The 17,773-nt window shown below is 42.7% G+C and overlaps 1 protein-coding gene across 3 annotated transcripts in view; it reads right to left on the bottom strand.

The window, feature by feature from the left end:
- Positions 1-1,435: 1,435 nt before the first annotated feature.
- mlsl (malate synthase-like) overlaps positions 1,436-17,773 on the bottom strand; it is a 46,993-nt gene continuing 30,655 nt past the window's right edge. For all 3 annotated transcript variants that reach the window (XM_017439171.3, XM_025002241.2, XM_017439172.3), the window contains 3 exons: positions 4,005-4,129; positions 2,036-2,200; positions 1,436-1,497 (listed from right to left, as the gene is read on the bottom strand). In XM_017439171.3, the coding sequence (XP_017294660.1) occupies positions 1,494-1,497; positions 2,036-2,200; positions 4,005-4,129 (294 nt within the window). In that variant the 3' untranslated portion in view covers positions 1,436-1,493. The remainder of the gene's footprint in view (positions 1,498-2,035; positions 2,201-4,004; positions 4,130-17,773) is intronic.

Raw genomic sequence — 17,773 nt, 5'->3', positions numbered from 1 at the left:
ATATATATATATATATATGTATATATATATATGTATATATATATATATATATGTATATAATAAACACTCCACTTGATAATCACTAGAATAAATAGTTTTCAATAACGGTGTGGAGAGGATGGCTGTAAGGGGAGAAGGGAGGCCAACAAAAGAAGGAAAAAAAAAAAAAAAAAAAGAAAGATTAATAAAATAAAATAGATAAATTATGATCTGCTGCCATTCTGTCAGTAACCACAAGTTTCTAAAACATGGTAATGTAAATCCCTTTCCCTTTATGCTGATGTTATTGTCATCAACCTGGAGCTCCTTAGTTTGAGACTGAAATAAATATGGCCTAAAAGTTAAAGTTTATAAGATGTCTACATCTGTTTTCATATTTAAATAAATCATAGCTGTTCACTGAAGATTGTTTTTTTTTTTAAAAACAAAAACAAAAACAACCTAATTAACAAACCATATCAGAATTAGAACTGTGGTTTCCCAACTGAGAGATCATTGTTATATCCATTCACTACCTACTGGACCATTACCTGCCCTTATGTTGACACAGTACCTCCCTGATTTTATTACATGATCCGGTGTTTTATGTAGGAGATATGGCAAGTTGAAAAGACTCTTTACTTCTGGTTTTGAATGGAAAATTGTGAGATTAGATACAATGGAAGTCAATAAAAGTTTGGATGTTCACATTCTGACTCTGAGGGATCTGAGAAAAAAAACAAGTTCTGCAGCAGTGAGAAATACACCAGATAAAAGAAGATTAAAATACCTATGTTTGGAAGTAAAAACTGTAAAAAAAATAAACAAACTAGTTAAAAAATTGTGTAAATACGAAGTTTGCATTAAATGTCGGAGTGTTTAGACACTTCAAAAGTGAGTGTGTGACATCACCAAACTAAATGGTAAATGGCTTGCACTTATATAGCGCTTTATCTAGTCCAAGGACCCCAAAGCGCTTCACACTACAATCATTCACCCATTCATCCACACATTCACACACTGATGGTGGTAAGCTACATTGTAGCCACAGCTGCCCTGGGACGGGCTGACAGAAGCGAGGCTGCCATCACACCGGCGCCACCGAGCCCTCTGACCACCACCAGTAGGCAAGGCAGGTGAAGTGTCTTGCCCAAGGACACAACGGCTGAGACAGCTGGAGCGGGGCTCGAAACAGCAACCCTCCGATCACAAGACAAACCCCTACCTCCTGAGCCACTGCCGCCCCAATTACTAACTAATTAAATATTCTGTGATAAAATATCCAAAAAGCATCACAATTAAACACTGATTGTGTAAAACATGGTACAGATATTAAAACACTCATTAAGACATGTAACAATGAGACCCTGTGACCTTAATATAGATATGGACTAATGCTAAATAAACAAATAAATAAGTCAGCCACACTTGAAATAAATAACCTCACTGAAATTGAGTCAATATTTCTTTTTATTTATTTGTTGGGTTGTTTGGCAGGAGCCACAGGCCTCAAATTACCTGTAAACACAAAAGGCAGTTTGGTGACTTTAATCTTTTTTGTACAATGTTAAATTATTGTTTCACTTTTCTGAAACAATATCATACAGCTTTTAGAAACAGATAGAAAAAAAGTGTTTTTGTGTTATGTATGGACTGCTTTTGTATTCCAGCAAATGTATTCCCTGATGGTTTGAGTAACTTTTATTTGGTTACAGGAGGGAAACATGTGGGAGATAAAATTAGGTGTCTTTGAGCCTCTAAACAGTATTAAATAGTGCATGTGTGTGTTTATTCTCATTTTTGTGTAAACATCTATAGGTGCTGATTTTCAGCTGCTGTCTTTGTTTTTATCATTCTTTATCAAAATCATTATAATATTTATGTGCCTTAAACCATTAAGTGTAATGTTACTTCCTCCTTCTTGTTTGAGCCAAACTGTAACATTCCTTCACTCATGTGGTCAACAGTACCAAAGAATGTTTATTATATTCAGTTTAAAGTGATTTTTTTCCTCATCATCCAGTCAGGAGAAGCTGTCCTCCAGGCTCACACTCACAGTTTGGACAGTTTGTCTGATTCCAGCATCTTGTCCTTTGCTGGGCTTTGGTAGCTGAGAAAGGTGTGATCCTGGTTTAAGTAGGAGGTGATGAACTCCGGGAAGTGTCTCTTTAGGACAACCTCTAGGAACATGTCTGCTGCAGTGTGTAACCTCTGTTTGGACCTGAACATAGAGACAGGGTGTGTGAACTCCAGAGTCTCGAGGACATGAAAAGACTATCAAGCAAACACATTACAGAAAAATAAAACCACTGAAAAATACAAATAAGTATTACTATACTTAAGTAATTAAGTAAAAATATGAGAAGTTTGAAAAGATTACCCGTGACTATCCATCCATCACATCGCACTAAGTTAACGTCTTGTGCAAGCTGGATGCTGTGTCATCAGTTCATATGCACTTAGAAAAATCTTTCTTTTACAGATCTTTATTTTGCACTTTAGGTAATTAAGTTTTTACATGTCTGCTTAGTCTAACCATAGCAAGTAAGTAAAAACAAAATGTGTGCATTTTAGAAGATATTACCATCAGAACCATGAAATTAACTGATCATGCAGCCTCATCAGAACAACTGGAGCATCATTCAAACATTTATGCAGCTGATGAGTTGATGTGACTGTTAATAACATTATTCCTGTTCAAACTTTAATGGCAAATTATTTTACTGGGACATTACTTCCAAACATAAATAAATAATAATAAAACTAGAAGCACTTAAAGAGTGCAAACCTCTGCCAAGACCATAGCATCAATAAAAACTAGTGCAATCCGGATCATGATCTGGCTTTTTTTTGTGACAACCCCAACATTTCCTGAAAATGTTATCCACATCTGTTCAATAATTTTTATGTAATCTTGCAAACAGACAGATGGACAAACATGACCAAAAACATAACCTCAGTGGAGGTAACAAAGGGGTCACCTGCTGGAGCATAGGGAAGGTTTTAACAAAGGAGTCACCTGTGACCTTGACCTTTGATCTGTGACCTTGAAATTAATAGCCATCATCCTTGACTCATGAGGTGTCCAGCTGTGCAGTTTGACATTCCCATCTTACATTATTGCACTGTTAAAGCACAGGATCACCTGTGACCTTGACATTTGACCAAATCAGCATTAAAATGTAATCAATTGTTCCTTGTACCATGTTTGGTGTTTTCTAAAAAATTCATGAAAATCTGTTCATAACTTTTTGAGTAATCTTGTGCACAGACAGACAAACATAACCTCCTTGGCAGAGGTAAAAGTCAACCCCTGCCATGGAGTGAATATTCAACTGATGTGTGAATACAGCTGGTTTACTGAGATAAAGAGACTCTAATTACAGTAAAGAACTAAATAACTTATTTATATTAATCATAAATAAGTTAAGTAGGGTGTTGACCTTGTCCATTTCAGTTTAGTTGATGTGCAGTGATAGGTGGTAGCAGTTCTTTTTCTTAGGTCCACTATCACCTCCCTTGTTTTTCTAACATTCAAAGGCAAGCTGTTGTTTTGAAATCATAACGCCACAGTTTCCACCTCCTTGCAGTAGGCTGACTCGTTGTTGTTCTTGTTGGAACTCAGGATCGTTGTATCATCTGCAAATGTTAGGATTGTGGTATTTCCCTGTGATACTACACAGTCAAGAGTGGTAAGTGTGTACAGCATGGGGCTGAGTACACATCCTTGTGGCGTGCCAATGTTTTTAAAGAATTGGTTTTGATTTTTTGAGAGGCCAGAGATTCTAAAACAGCTTACAGTTTTAGTTTACTTTAACTACAATAGTCACTTTTCTTGCATAAGAGCAAATTTTTCCATATTTGCAAGTGTGAAGGTTTACTGCTTTTCTATTTAAAGGCTTAAATTTATAATCAATCTATTTACCTTAGCCCACAGTGATGAAAATATTTTGTATTTGTAGTGTTTGTTTGATGGGTATTAAAATAAACTGGTTAGTGCAGCACATCTGAGCAGGTCTTCTTACCCAGAGGAGTGACAGAAAGGACTGAGCTCAGTCATGAGCTCCTCAGTCAGGTCTGTCACCAGTTGCCTGTTCACCACCCTGCTGTCATCCTCCAGCCGAGCCTGATGACGGATCCACTGCCACACCTGACAATCACACAGTGGTTTTAATCATTCAGAATAGTGAAATAATGTCCTGTTACGTCCACCAAGGGCACAACATATTTGAGGACACGAGACAAGAATGAGGGTTCAAAAAAATGATTTTATTCTTAAACTCTCTCAAACTTTTGTTTTGTTTCAGCTGCTTTGATTTTCTGTAAAGAGAAAAAAGGAGAGAGTGTTAAATACCCTCTGTTTCCCCATGTCCAAAAAAAAAAAAAAAAAAACACAAAAGTATTAACAAAAAGATGGACCTAGTGAGCTGTTCAAAAAGAACAAAATGGTACAACAGGGGGCCAACCCTATACAGGGCTGTCGAAGCCCCTATTAGTACCAAAATAAAGCCCAAAAGAATCTACTGAAAATGAAGAATCGAAAATAGGACAACCAGTCCCACCAGGCCAAATCCCAATGAAAAAACAAACAAAGCTAACTAAACTACCGCATAGCAGGCTGGAGGCATCAGCTTCGGTAGGCCACAGCTGGAGACGTGCGCGCACCGGCAACAGGACGTATTCCCGGTGGTGGAGGTAGTGTGAGCAGAAACGAGCAGAAGGGCAGCTTCCTTACCTCCCGAAACCCAGCCTATTTATGGGGGGACCCACAGCGCCACAAATTAATTACCAAAATTAAGAACTTACCCATACCCCAAAATATTTATCAAAATCAGTCAATTAAAATCTACAAACCAAAATCTAGAAAAAAAAAATTGGCAAAAATAATTATGTGCCCAAAGCACATAACATGCCCTCAGTCTCAACATTTTCATCTGACTAAAATCTCTTCTGTCAGACTAAGGCCTGGGCAGCTGTGGCTCAGTGGTTAGAGCAGTTGTCCTTCAATGAGAGAGCTGGAAGTTTGGTTCCCGTCTCCACTCTACTCTGCTCGCTTTGCGAGCGTTTCCACAGGCTTTTTTCGAGGCCAGCCCCGGCAATTTTTGGCCCTGCTTCGAAGCAGGGTCCAACTGGACGGCCCTGCTTTTGTGGGTGACGCAAGCTAGCTTTTGTTCACTCATTGGTTGTGGGTGTGGTCAGATTGAAGTGTAAGAAGAGCGAAGAAAACACTGATAGACGATTTTGGAATGGTAGCGAAGTAATAGGACTATAAACAACAGCGTTAGCTTAACCTGCAATGTTTGTCCCCAGGTGCCTGGCCTTTTACCGGACAGCATGGTCTTTGGCTCTGCAGTAAAAACAAGGTTGCTCGCCCTTCGCCTGTTTCGCTCCTCCACAGAAAGTTTGGTCCTCCCAAGCTGCATTGGTTCCTCAGTGGACACCGCTCCAGCCGTGCTGTTGGACTCCAAGGGTACATGGGACCTGACAACCTCCATACGACTCCTGGAAGACAAGTTATTTTGTTTCTCCTGTCGTCGTTCAGATAATCGCAGGTCGATCCTGGTAGCTAGTTCCTCCAATTCTCTCAGACTTGTAGGGCGATCTCGAGTAGCCAGTTCATCCTTAATCTCCTCCTTAAGGCCTTGAAAAAACACATCGGTTAAGGCAGATTCGTTCCACTGACTGTCAGCAGCAAGCGTGTGGAAGTCAATAATGAATTCAGTGTCACTTCTCCTTCCTTGCCTTAACGAGAATAACCTGCGTGCAGCCTCACGTTCGGGTGCTATGGGGTCAAAAACCCTGCGAAGCTCCGCAGCAAAATCCTTATATGTGTAGCAAAATAAAGCATCTCGTTGCCACGCTGCTGTGCCCCAAAGTTCGCTCGACTAGACAGAAGCGAAACTACATAAGCAACCTTAGCTCTCTCTCTGAAGGGAAAGACAACGGCTGGAGTTGAAAGTGAATTTCACATTGAGTCAAAAATGGTCTGCATTGTATAGACTCACCAGAGAAGTTTTCAGGTGGCGGAAGCTTTGGTTCGTGTATTGGTGACACAAACGAACGAGTAATAGCCGCGGGAACTTGAGCAGCGGCGTTTACTCTGGGATTCAACAGGTCGTGGAGTAACCGCGTCATTTCCTGAACGTTGACCTGTAACCCGGAAAGAGCTCCGTCCACATTGCTCCGCCAGCGTTGTTCGTCCGAATCCATTTCTGCTTTTGGCCAGATTATTCTGACAAGGCAGGACTTTACAGGATTCAGACTCGCAACACAAAAACAAAGTTTTAAGGATTTTATTATGGACAGACTAGGAGCAGGACCAGAGGCTTTGAACAGCGCACTCACGTGACCGTCTTGGATCGGGACCAGAACTGGTAAGTCCTCCTTAGCTTGGTGGCTAGGTGCAGACAGGCTTGTCTGAAAGGGGCTGAGGCGAGGGGGAAAGTCCAGGTCCAGGTGGAAGGTCGTTACTGGTGGGTCAGAGGTCAGAAGCCAAATCCAAAAGGGGAGAATCCAAAAGGCGAGGTCCAGATAAGCGAAGCGAGGTCGGCAACCAGAGATCAGAGTCCGAAGCAGTATCAAAGAAGGGGCAGGCGAGAGACGTGGGTCGTGGAACAGGCAAGGGTCGAGATCAGGCATGAACGAGAAATAAATGCTGGACATCTACTAGCTGTAAGGCTTTCAATAATCTGGCACTTCAGGTCTGGGAGCTGTGAGTATATATGCAGTCAAGAACAGGTGAAGCAGATGAGACTAATGGTGTAGGCATAGAAACAGAGGCGTGGCTTGAGACTGGGAGTGGGAAGTTAAGTGGCTGTGGCATGACTAGAGGCAAGAGGCGTGGCAGGAACAGATGGAGCTGTGACACACTGATTAGATTCCATAGAATGATTTATTCAGATTAGCTTTGGAGAGATGTAGTAGAGTGCTGTGGGGATGTGTAAATGAGGGCACAGCTTTGAGTAGCCTGGTTGGCTAGAAAAGTGCTATATAAGTATAGTCCATTTACCATTTATCCACACAGAAATGTTTTTTCCCCCCAGAGACATTGTTTTGTTGTTGTTTCAAAAAATATTCTCACACAGAACAATTCTAAAATGTTTTCATTCCCACAGACACACAAAGACCCAAAATGTAATAACTATGCCAGGCCTGCCTAAAGTTGTAACACTGCCATGCAAATGCACCAGAAATGGGAAAAAAGACATGGAGCTTGCACATAAAGCGTACACATCAAGTAGGAACCATAAACTATATATACGCTGCTCAAAAAAATAAAGGGAACACCTAAACAAGTAAATCAAAGTAAATCAAACTTCTGTGAAAGCAAACTATCCATTTAGGAAGCAACACTGATTGGAAATCAGTTTCACATGCTGTTGTGCAAATTGAATAGACAACAAGTGGAAAAACAGTGGTTTTAATCATTCAGAATGGTGAAATAATGTCCTCAGTCTCAGTGTTTTGGTCACTTTTGAATGTTGGTGGTGCTTTCACACTCGTGTAGTGTTGTAGAGTCCGTCTCATGCTATCACAAGTGGCTCAGGTAGTGCAACTCATCCAGGATGGCACATCAATGCGAGCTGTGGCAAGAAGGTTTGCTGTGTCTGTCAGCGTAGTGTCCAGAAGCTGGAGGCGCTACCAGGACACAGGCCAGATGTGGAGGAGGCCGTAGGAGGGCAACAACCTAGAAGCAGGACCACTACCTCCGCCTTTGTGCATAGAGGGACACTGCCAGAGCCCTGCAAAATGACCTCCAGCAGGCCACAAATGTGCATGTGTCTGCACAAATGGTTAGAAACCAACTCCATGAGGATGGTATGAGGGCCCAACGTCCACAGATGGGGGTTGAGCTCACAGCGCAATACCACATAGGATGCTTGGCATTTGCCAGAGAACACCAGGATTGGCAAATTTGCCACTGGCGCCCTGTGCTCTTCACAGATGAAAGCAGGTTCACAGTGAGAACATGTGATAGAGTCTGGAGACGCCGTGGAGAGAGATCTGCTGGCTGCAACATCCTTCAGCATGACTGGTTTGGCAGTGGGTCGGTAATGATGTGGGGTGGCATATCTTTGGAGGGCCGCACAGCCCTCCATGTGCTCGCCAGAGGTAGCATGACTGCCATTAGATACCAAGATGAGATCCTCAGACCCCTTGTGAGAACATATGCTGGTGCGGTTGGCCCTGGGTTCCTCCTCATGCAGGACAATGCTAGACCTCATGTGGCTGGAGTGTGTCAGCAGTTCATACAAGATTAAGGTATTGAACCTATGGACTGGCCCGCTTGTTGTCATGAACAGGAGTGACGAAGGCGAACCCAGAGCGCAGACTCATATTTAACAAAAATAATTTATTAAATAAAGAAACACAAAACAACGTGGCTGATGTGGCAGCAAAACAAAATAAAGAACAAACTAAAACTAACGTGAACAGGAACAGAGACAAGCAGGACGGAAAACCAACAACCAGAAACGAAGCTACAAACAATAGACAATGGACCAGCGAGGTATGGGAAGAGTGACCGGGTTTTTAAGACTGCGGATAACAAGGTGAGTGGTAACAGGTGGAACGATTACTGATTCGGGACATGTGAAGATGGGCGTGGATGACAGACAAATTAATGACTGGGGGAGAGTGGAAATGAGAACACAAACACGAGGAGGACAGAACCAAGAAGTAAACAAAAACCAGATAACTAAAAATAAGAAACAAAACCTAAAATACAACCCTGAGAACTAAAATAAAAACAAAATCCAGCAAAAGCCAAATCACCACACTCGTTCCCCAGACCTGATTCCGATTGAGCACATCTGGGACATCATGTCTCGCTCCATCCACCAACATTTGTGTGGTTCCTTTCTTTTGAATGTTCAGATGACCATGCAGCCTTTCCTCTGAATAATTATACAAAACATGCAATGTCCTCTCTTCCTTGTTCTAGTTTACAAGTGCCCGTGTTATTTTATTATACAATTTTCATGTGTCTCACCTATTTACTAGATTGAAATTTACAGGCACTGTTTTTATACCATAATGAATTTAAATCACAACTCTTCCTATATTTTTTATAAGAAAAGTTTACAAACTTAATGCACAATTCTTTGACTTGTCACCACCCACCCTTTTTCTCTTTCTCTTGCCTTTGCTGTTGTATTCAGAGGGCCACATGTTTCCTTTTTCCACTAGACTAATGTAAAGATGCAATATGCAACTATCTATTATTGTGGTGATTTGGAGTTTTGGTGTGTGTGAGTACTTCCTGGTGGGCCGTCCTAGGCATGTGATTGACAACTCGTCACCACTACTTCCACACCTGCAGCGGATCAGGCTCATCAGGAGATCAGGTGTACTTAAGGCTGTGGTGAGAACTAGATCTGCGCTGACTGGGATATTTAAGTTAATTTGAAGTATAGATGGTAGGAGTTAATAGAGGGCAGTAGTGCAACATAAATGGATGCAAGCTGCCGTTAAAACCTAAAAAAGAAGAAGAAGAAGAAGAAGAAGAAGTAGATCCACGCTGGAGCATTGCTTGCCAAGTGGTAAAAGTGCAAAGCCTTCGTAAAACCTCAAGATTTGAAAATCCTTGTTGTGAACTACGTTTTTGTTTTTTGCCTTGTATCTGCCATAGCCTGTCCACTCTGGAACCAGTCTGGTCTGCATCCGTAACTCGCCGCTAAGCTAAGTACTCACCTGTTCACCAGTGCCTGTCTGCCTACGTAACCGCTGCCAACTGGAAAGAAGGAACTTACCTGCAAACCGTCTGGAATCCTCATCAAATCTCCTCTGGAAACTACTCACCTCGTCCTCTCTCCTCCGTGCTGTGGATCCCGCTTCTCCTCGTAAGAACACTTACTGGAAAGATTACCTTCGCCATACTTCCTGCTCCTTACCTGAAGAACTCTCTCACTCACTATGTCTTCTGTTTCCAGGTCCCGGCTCCTGCTCTCGCTTGCACATTTATCCACACTGTAAATAAAGTCACTTACCGTTATGTTTGGTCTCATGTGTCTGTCTGTCGCCAAACTGCTCTATTAGAAAATATTCTGAATCCTGACAATTATACATTAGCCAAAATTAAATTTAACTATACCTAAAATGACATTTTTTTATCTCTGTTTCTCACTTTGCTTACTTTGAAGGTTGCCCTGAGGAAACTGTTTGTTGGTTTGACATGTAAAGTTAAAAGTGAGTTAGTACACTGGTTCTTTTGCTTTGTCTAGAATATCTAAATACGCACACATATTTAAGAGGATCACCTGCATGGATTGTGTCTGACTGACCATGGTGGCCCACCTGGGCCCAAAATGCCCAGGTCAGTTTTTTGTCTAAAGACATTGTTTCATGTGGATGCAGAACTAAAACAATAATAATAAAAAAATGTACATATTCACAAAAACTGTTCCCATGCAAACAAGGCCTCAGTGTCAAAGAATCGAACAGAAACAGGTTTATACTCCTAAACTGGATTTAAGACAAATGAAAAAATCAGCAGAAACATCCATGAATTTTATAATGTCCTTGTCTCTTCCTATTTCATTTAAAAAGCAGAACTGGAGCTTTGTGAACAAATTAATTAAAACCAGATTTAAGACGTTTCAAACGATTTTCCTCACTCAGCAACACACCTGCTGACAAATAGATCCTGGTAATAGCTCTGTAGTCCGAAACATGACTCTAGGGACTCCAGTAACCATAGTCAAATGCATTCTAGAAGCCAGAGTGGGCAACATCCAATCCTACCTAAAACTGCTGTGTTAGTCTAAGGTTAATGATTTGATATCTGATCTTTATATTGATTTATTTTGTCTTACAGAAACCTGGCAACAACAGGAGGATTTTGTTGGTATAAATCAATCCACTCCTGTTATCTAACTTTTCAAGTTCCTAGAACAACAGGTCAAGGTGGAGGTGTAGATTCTATTTTTCAGTCAGGATTATTGATTAATGCTAAACCAATTATTAGTTATAACTCTTTTGAGTCTTTGACCCTCAGTCTTTTTTTATCGAAAATGGAAATCAGAAAAAAAACACTTGTTATATATTGTCCACCAGGCCCTTATTCTCAGTTTTTGTCTGAAGTCTCAGATTTTTTGTCTAATTTATTACCAGTGGCGGATGGTGGTGATATTTGTAGGGTGTAGATGTATAATAAAACACCACAGTTTGGATTTCAACAACAGAAGCATCCAATTTGAAATAAAGTAAACCTGCTATAAATTGACATTATGTTCTTTTTCATCACAAAGACAACCTTAAAACAAACCACCACCAAAAACCAAGCTTACACAGAGCCTCTGTCAGTTCTCCAATACTTCATTCCCTTCATTAAGAATTTCAGCTATAACCATTTCAGATGATTTTTCCCAGTCAAACAGCTTTGAATAACACTGCACCACACTCCTTGACACAATTACTAATCACACTGATAAGATAAAATCAAACAAGACATGCAATATTGGAAAGTGCTTCTTTTTTTTTTTAATGAATCCTACCTTATTTAAAGAGAAGCTCACTCCGACAACTTTTCTAGGATCCAAAAATTTTAATAAACACCTTGTTAAAGATCTGTTAGCTACACTTGCTGTTAGGCAGTCCTTTCACTGAAACCAGGTCACAGGAAAACTGAACATCCTTGGGTCTATCTGCTCCCAATCTCTTCACTTCCGGTTTGTCCCCCAAAGACATTAAGGAAGACAGGTGAGAAATTAAATAATTCACCTCGTTTATATTTATCTTGCTCACCATTGCACTTATCTCAGTCCACGATAAACCACGGCCACGTTCACTCATGCTCGAGGCACATTATTGTCCGTCCACTTTGGCCTTGGGCTGAGCTTGGGCTAAACTAAATTAGCCCAAATGAGCAGTAAACTGAGGGGTCGGGACAAGATGCCTGTCAATCATTCTGTACCAGAAAGACATTAAATGAATGGGGCTGTAAAAAGTTAGCCTGTTGGAAAGACTTTGGGATTTTCTCGAGACTGTTTGGCACTAGTTTTGTTGTAAATTTCAGAAAATGTGATACAATATTTTTAATTTGTGTTTATTAGGTATTTTAACATTGTAAACACCAGGGAGGGCTTAGCCCTACTAGCCCACTGATACCAGCTGTCCCAGTTTATTACAGATTACAGATAAAGTCATAATCATGGGGCATTTCAATATTCATGTGGATGTTGAAAATAATAGTTTAAACATAGCCTTTAATAATTTAATAGTCAAATGGTTTTACCCAAAATGCCCACAAACCTACTCAATCTCTTCATCATATTCTTGATCTGGTTCTGACATATGGCATACAGAGTAAGGACTAAATACATCCTGGGGGCGCTAGTGCGCAGTTGCTAGATGTTGACGTGTTAGCTTGCGCTCTCCGCCACAACTTTGAATAATACATTAAATACCACGATAAAGGGATTCAGGAGCTGGCACAGTCAACGCTATAATCTTGGTTGCCTGCTGGGCATCATGTCGCCGCCAAAGAAAGCCTCATGTGCTGGGAAAACCAAGACTCGAAACAAAATGAACTCGAAACAAAATGTACTGAGCTAACAAAGCTTGTCACCAAAGTTTTGGCCACCAGACTGAATAAATGCTTAGCTTCTATTATCCATCCCGACCAGACAGGGTTCATCCCCAATAGACTCTCCTTTTTCAATGTTAGACGATTACTTAACTCTATTTATTTTGACCATAAGAACGCCAACAGAGCCTCTATTTTGGCCCTTGACGCGCATAAAGCTTTCGACCAGGTTGAATGGCCCTACATGTTTGAGGCATTGCGCAGGTTTGGCTTTGGTGAGACTTTCATTTCTTGGGTGAAGCTGATATATCACGAACCAATGTGCTCTGTCCTGACAAATAATGACCAGTCAGCCCCATTTCACTTACAGCGCTCGGTCCAGCAGGGTTGTCCGCTGTCACCAGCACTCTTTGCCACACGGTAGAATTGGTTCCCTTCCTCCTCAGCCTGATCACGTCTTTCAGCAAAATATCAGGATATACCATCAACTTATCAAAGACTGAGTTAATGCCTCTCTCCAATATTTACCCATCTGGATTTTTGCAAAAAATCCCATTTAAAGTGGTGGATAACCATTTTACCTATCTAGGGCTGACCATACCGAAAGATCCAAAATTGATATTCAAACTTAACTTCACAGAGTTCATGTCAGGACTAAAACAAAACATACTGGAAAACCTTGCCGCTATCACTGATTGGACACATCAATTCAGTCAAAATGATCTCCCTTCCCAGGTTTCTGTATCTATGTCAAAATCTTCCTATCTTTCTCACAGCAGCCTTTTTTAAAGAGTTGAACTCGAGTATTCAGTCTTACATATGGAACGGAAAAAATGCTAGGATCTCCAGGGTGAATTTACAGAAGCCAGCGGAGGAGAGGGGGTGGGCCTGCCAATATTCAAACATTACTACTGGGCCACCTACATCAGAGCCATTCTGTTCGGGCAGCGGGGGTTCCCGGGTAACCTAATGGCTGAAACTCCCATGTGGCTCTAGATGGAAGCCAGCCAGGTAAACAACTCCTCTTTACCAGCTATGTTGCTCGCCAGTTTTGAAAAACCAGAAGCCTATAGGAATCTGAGCTTTGTGCCAAAACACCAAGTAAGAATCTTAAATCAGATCAGGAGTTTCCTTGCTCTACCAAATCAGTCCCTCCAGGATTTCGCGGGCATTTTTTGTGATTGTTGCGGGCTAAAATGCCTGATTTCGCGGGGCCTTTTCCTAAAAGTTGCGATGAAAAGTTGCAATTTTTTTTTTACTAAAATCAATAAAAAAACATAACTTTTAATATATAAACCAAAAATACTTACTGGTTTTGTAAGATAAGTACCAACAAAAATTGTCATTATCAAAAGGTGCTTTATTTGAGAACTTTGATAGCTTATAAACTGACATTCATGACCATTTCTGGATTGTCCCTCGTCTGCAGCTCTCCTCACATGTTTTGCAGCCGTGAGCTAGATGCCGCTAACTCCGGGGAGCGCAAATATCGAATATCCAACTTAAAACTAACTTCACTGTGGTGTTTTGTGCGGTACTTTGCTGAAATCTTTGTGGGCAAATGTGAAGCATTAGCGCACATTTTCGCTTCGGCCGCTGCTCCTGCATGCTCCCGGCATTCTGATGTTAACAGGATGTGACGTCACATCTCTTCTTCGTGAGTTATTTGGGGTTAAAGTTGCGGGAAAGTTGCGGTGTTTTGGACAAACTTGCAAAAAGTTGCGATTTCACGGGGTTTGCTTGATTTTGCGTTGATAGTTGCGATCGCAACATCGCGAAATCCTGGAGGGTCTGCCAAATACATCAGTACAGACGCCAATATGCTTTAATCACAGCTTTCTGCCTCCGTGGCAGAACAAAGCTTATCATGACTGGAGGGGAAGGGGGCTGATGTCAATTAAGCATATGTATAAAGACAACAAGTTTGCATCATTCAGCCAATTGAAAGACAAATATAACTTGCCCCACTCGCATTTTTTTCAATACCTACAGGTCAGGCACTATATCAAGTCAAAGATTAGGAACTATGTCACTCTGCCCTTGGAGCATGGCATTTATGACATTCTAGGGGACTCCACCGACTCCAGGCACCTTATTTAAAAAATTATGCATCTGCTTGGTGACAGCACTGTAGCACACACCGCAAAACTCAGGGAGGCTTGGGGGACTGAGCTGGGGAAAACGATCTCTGAATCATTGTGGAAGAGGTGTCTTTCCAAAATCCGCTCTTGTTCAATAAATAGTAGGCACCAACTAATCCAATTTAAAATTACTAACCAATTGCACTATTCTAAGGTCAGGTTGCAAAAGATTTACCTCTCTGTCTCCCCAATGTGTGACAGATGCAATATGTCGGAGGGTACGCTCTCTCATGCCTTTTGGCCTTGTTGCTCACTAACTGACAGCGATTGGAGCTGGGACTGATTGCTGCCAGAAGAATAATCTTGAGAGACTGGAAGTCATCTGCTCCCCCTTCCTTCCACCTGTGGGTGGCGGACATGATATTCATAATACAATTGGAAAAACTCTGCAAGAGCTCCAAGGACACTTTTGAACGCTATTGGAATCTCTTCCTGGAGCACTTTACAAAGGCCAGATTAAACTAAATGGACTAACTCCTCAATCTTTCCCCTCTGTCACCTTTTAGTGTGTTTTTGTGTGCACGCACTTGTATAAGTGTCAATATATACATGCAGTGTGTGTTTTATGTTAACTACCATGTTTAATGTCTTGAGTTGTGCATCTGCATCCTGTTTGTTTGTTTATTTCTGTGTTAAACTTGAAAACTTAAAATAAAATATATATTTAAAAAAATAAAATAATACATCATCGCAATCTTGTTCTGTCTGACCATTTTTAATTATTCTCCTCTGTCTCGCAGAGTAATGCAACACAGAGTAACAACTTATATGATTTTGTTGATAATTTTACAATTTCAATGCAAACATCACTTGATAAATTGCTCCTCTGAAAAAGAAAGTTATCACTCAGAGGAAGCTGGCTCCTTAGTTTAATTCAGAGTTATGTACTTTAAAACAGGCAGCTAGAAAGTTGGAAAGAAAATGTCGCTCCACTAACATCCATCCATCTTTTTCCACTTATCTGGGGTCGGGTCGCGGGGGCAGCAGCCTAAGCAGGTAGACCCAGACTTCCCTCTCCCCAGCCACTTGGGCCAGCTCCTCCGGGGGAATCCCAAGGCGTTCCCAGGCCAGCCGAGTAACATAGTCCCTCCAGCATGTTCTGGGTGTTCCTCTGGGCCTCCTCCTGGCGGGACGTGCCCAGAACACCTCACCAGGGAGGCGTCCGGGAGGCATCCTAATCAAATTCCCGAGCCACCTTAACTGGCTCTTCTTGATGTGGAGAAGCAGCGGCTCTACTCTGAGTCCCTCCCTAATGACCAAGCTTCTCATCCTATCTCTAAGGGAGAGCCCAGACACCCTGCGGAGAAAACTCATTTCAGCCGCTTTTATTCACGTTCTGGTTCTTTCGGTCACTACCCAAAGCTTGTGACCATAAATGAGAGTAGGAACGTAGATCGACCGGCAAATCGAGAGCTTCGCCTTTTGACTCAGCTCTCTCTTCACCACGACAGATCGGTACAGCGCCCGCTTCACTGCAGATGCTGCACCAATCCGCCTATCGATCTCCCGCTCCATTTTCCCCTCATTTGTGAACAAGACCCCAAGATACTTAAACTCTTCCACTTGGGTCAGGACACCTTCCCCGACCCGGAGAAGGCACTCTACCCTTTTCCAGCTCAAGACCATGGCCTCGGATTTAGAGGCACTGATCCTCATGCCAGCCGCTTCGCACTCGGCTGTGAACTGCTCCAGCAAAAGCTGTAGATCACGGTCTGATGAAGCCAGTAGGACCACATCATCTGCAAAAAGCAGAGACGCATTCCTAAGGTCACCAAAACAGATCCCCTCAACACCTTGGCTGCGCCTAGAAATTCTGTCCATAAATGTTATGAACAGAATCGGTGACAAAGGGCAACCTTGGCGGAGTCCAACTTTCACTGGAAACGAATCTGACTTACTGCCGGCAATGCAGACCAAGCTCTGACACCGGTCATATAGGGACCTAACAGCCCATTTCAAATGGCCTGGTACCCCATACTCCCGGAGCACCCCCCATGTGATTCCCTAAAGGACACGGTCGAACGCCTTCTCCAAGTCCCAAAACACATATAGACTGGTTGGGCGAACTCCCATGCACCCTCAAGGACTCTGCTGAGGGTATAGAGCTGGTCCAGTGTTCCACGACCAGGACGAAAACCAGACTGCTCTTCCTGAATCTGAGGTGCGACTATCCGACAGACCCTCCTCTCCAGAACCCCTGAATAGACCTTACCAGGGAGGCTTAAGAGTGTGATCCCTCTGTAGTTGGAACACACTCTCCGGTCCCCCTTTTTGAATAAGAGGACCACCACCCCCGTCTGCCAATCCAGGGGAACTGCCCCTGATGTCAGATATTGCAAAGTCACATTAACCAACACAACCCTATAACATCCAGAGCCTTAAGGTACTCTGGGTGAATCTCATCCACCCCCGGAGCCCTGCCACCGAGGAGCTTTTTAACCACCTCTGTGACCTCAGCACCAGAGATTGGAGAGCCCAACCCAAAGTCCCCAGGCTCTGCCTCCTCAATGGAAGACGTGCTGGTGGGATTGAGGAGGTCTTCGAAGTATTCCGCCCACCGAGCCAAGACATCCCGAGTCGAGGTCAGCAGCACACCACCCCCACTATAAACAGTGTTGGTGCTGCACTGCATTATCCTCCTGAGACGCCGTATGGTGGACCAGAATCGCCTCGAAGCCATGCGGAAGTCTTTCTCCGTGGCCTCTCCAAACTCCTTCTATGCCCGAGTTCTTGCCTCAGCAACCATCCGAGCCGCATGCCGCTTGGACTGCCTGTACCCGTAAGCTGCTTCTGGAGCTCCACAGGCCAAGAAGGCCCGATAGGACTCCTTCTTCAGCCTGACAGCATCCCTCACTGCTGGAGTCCACCAGTGGGTTCGAGGATTGCCGCGCGACAGGCACCAACTACCTTGCAGCCACAGCTCCGATAAGCCGCCTCAACAATGGAGGCACAGAACATGGCCCATGCAGGCTCAATGTCCCCAACCTCCCCCAGAACATGTTCAAAGTTCTCCCGGAGGTGGGAGTTAAAGCTCCGCCTAACAGGAGACTCTGCCAGACGTTCCCAACAGACCCTCACAATACGTTTGGGCCTGCCAGGTCTGACCGGCATCCTCCCCCACCATCGG

The sequence above is a fragment of the Kryptolebias marmoratus genome, linkage group LG9 (assembly GCF_001649575.2).
Source record: "Kryptolebias marmoratus isolate JLee-2015 linkage group LG9, ASM164957v2, whole genome shotgun sequence".
Taxonomy (NCBI): Eukaryota; Metazoa; Chordata; class Actinopteri; order Cyprinodontiformes; family Rivulidae; genus Kryptolebias; species Kryptolebias marmoratus.
This window is presented reverse-complemented; position numbering and strand designations above follow the sequence as displayed.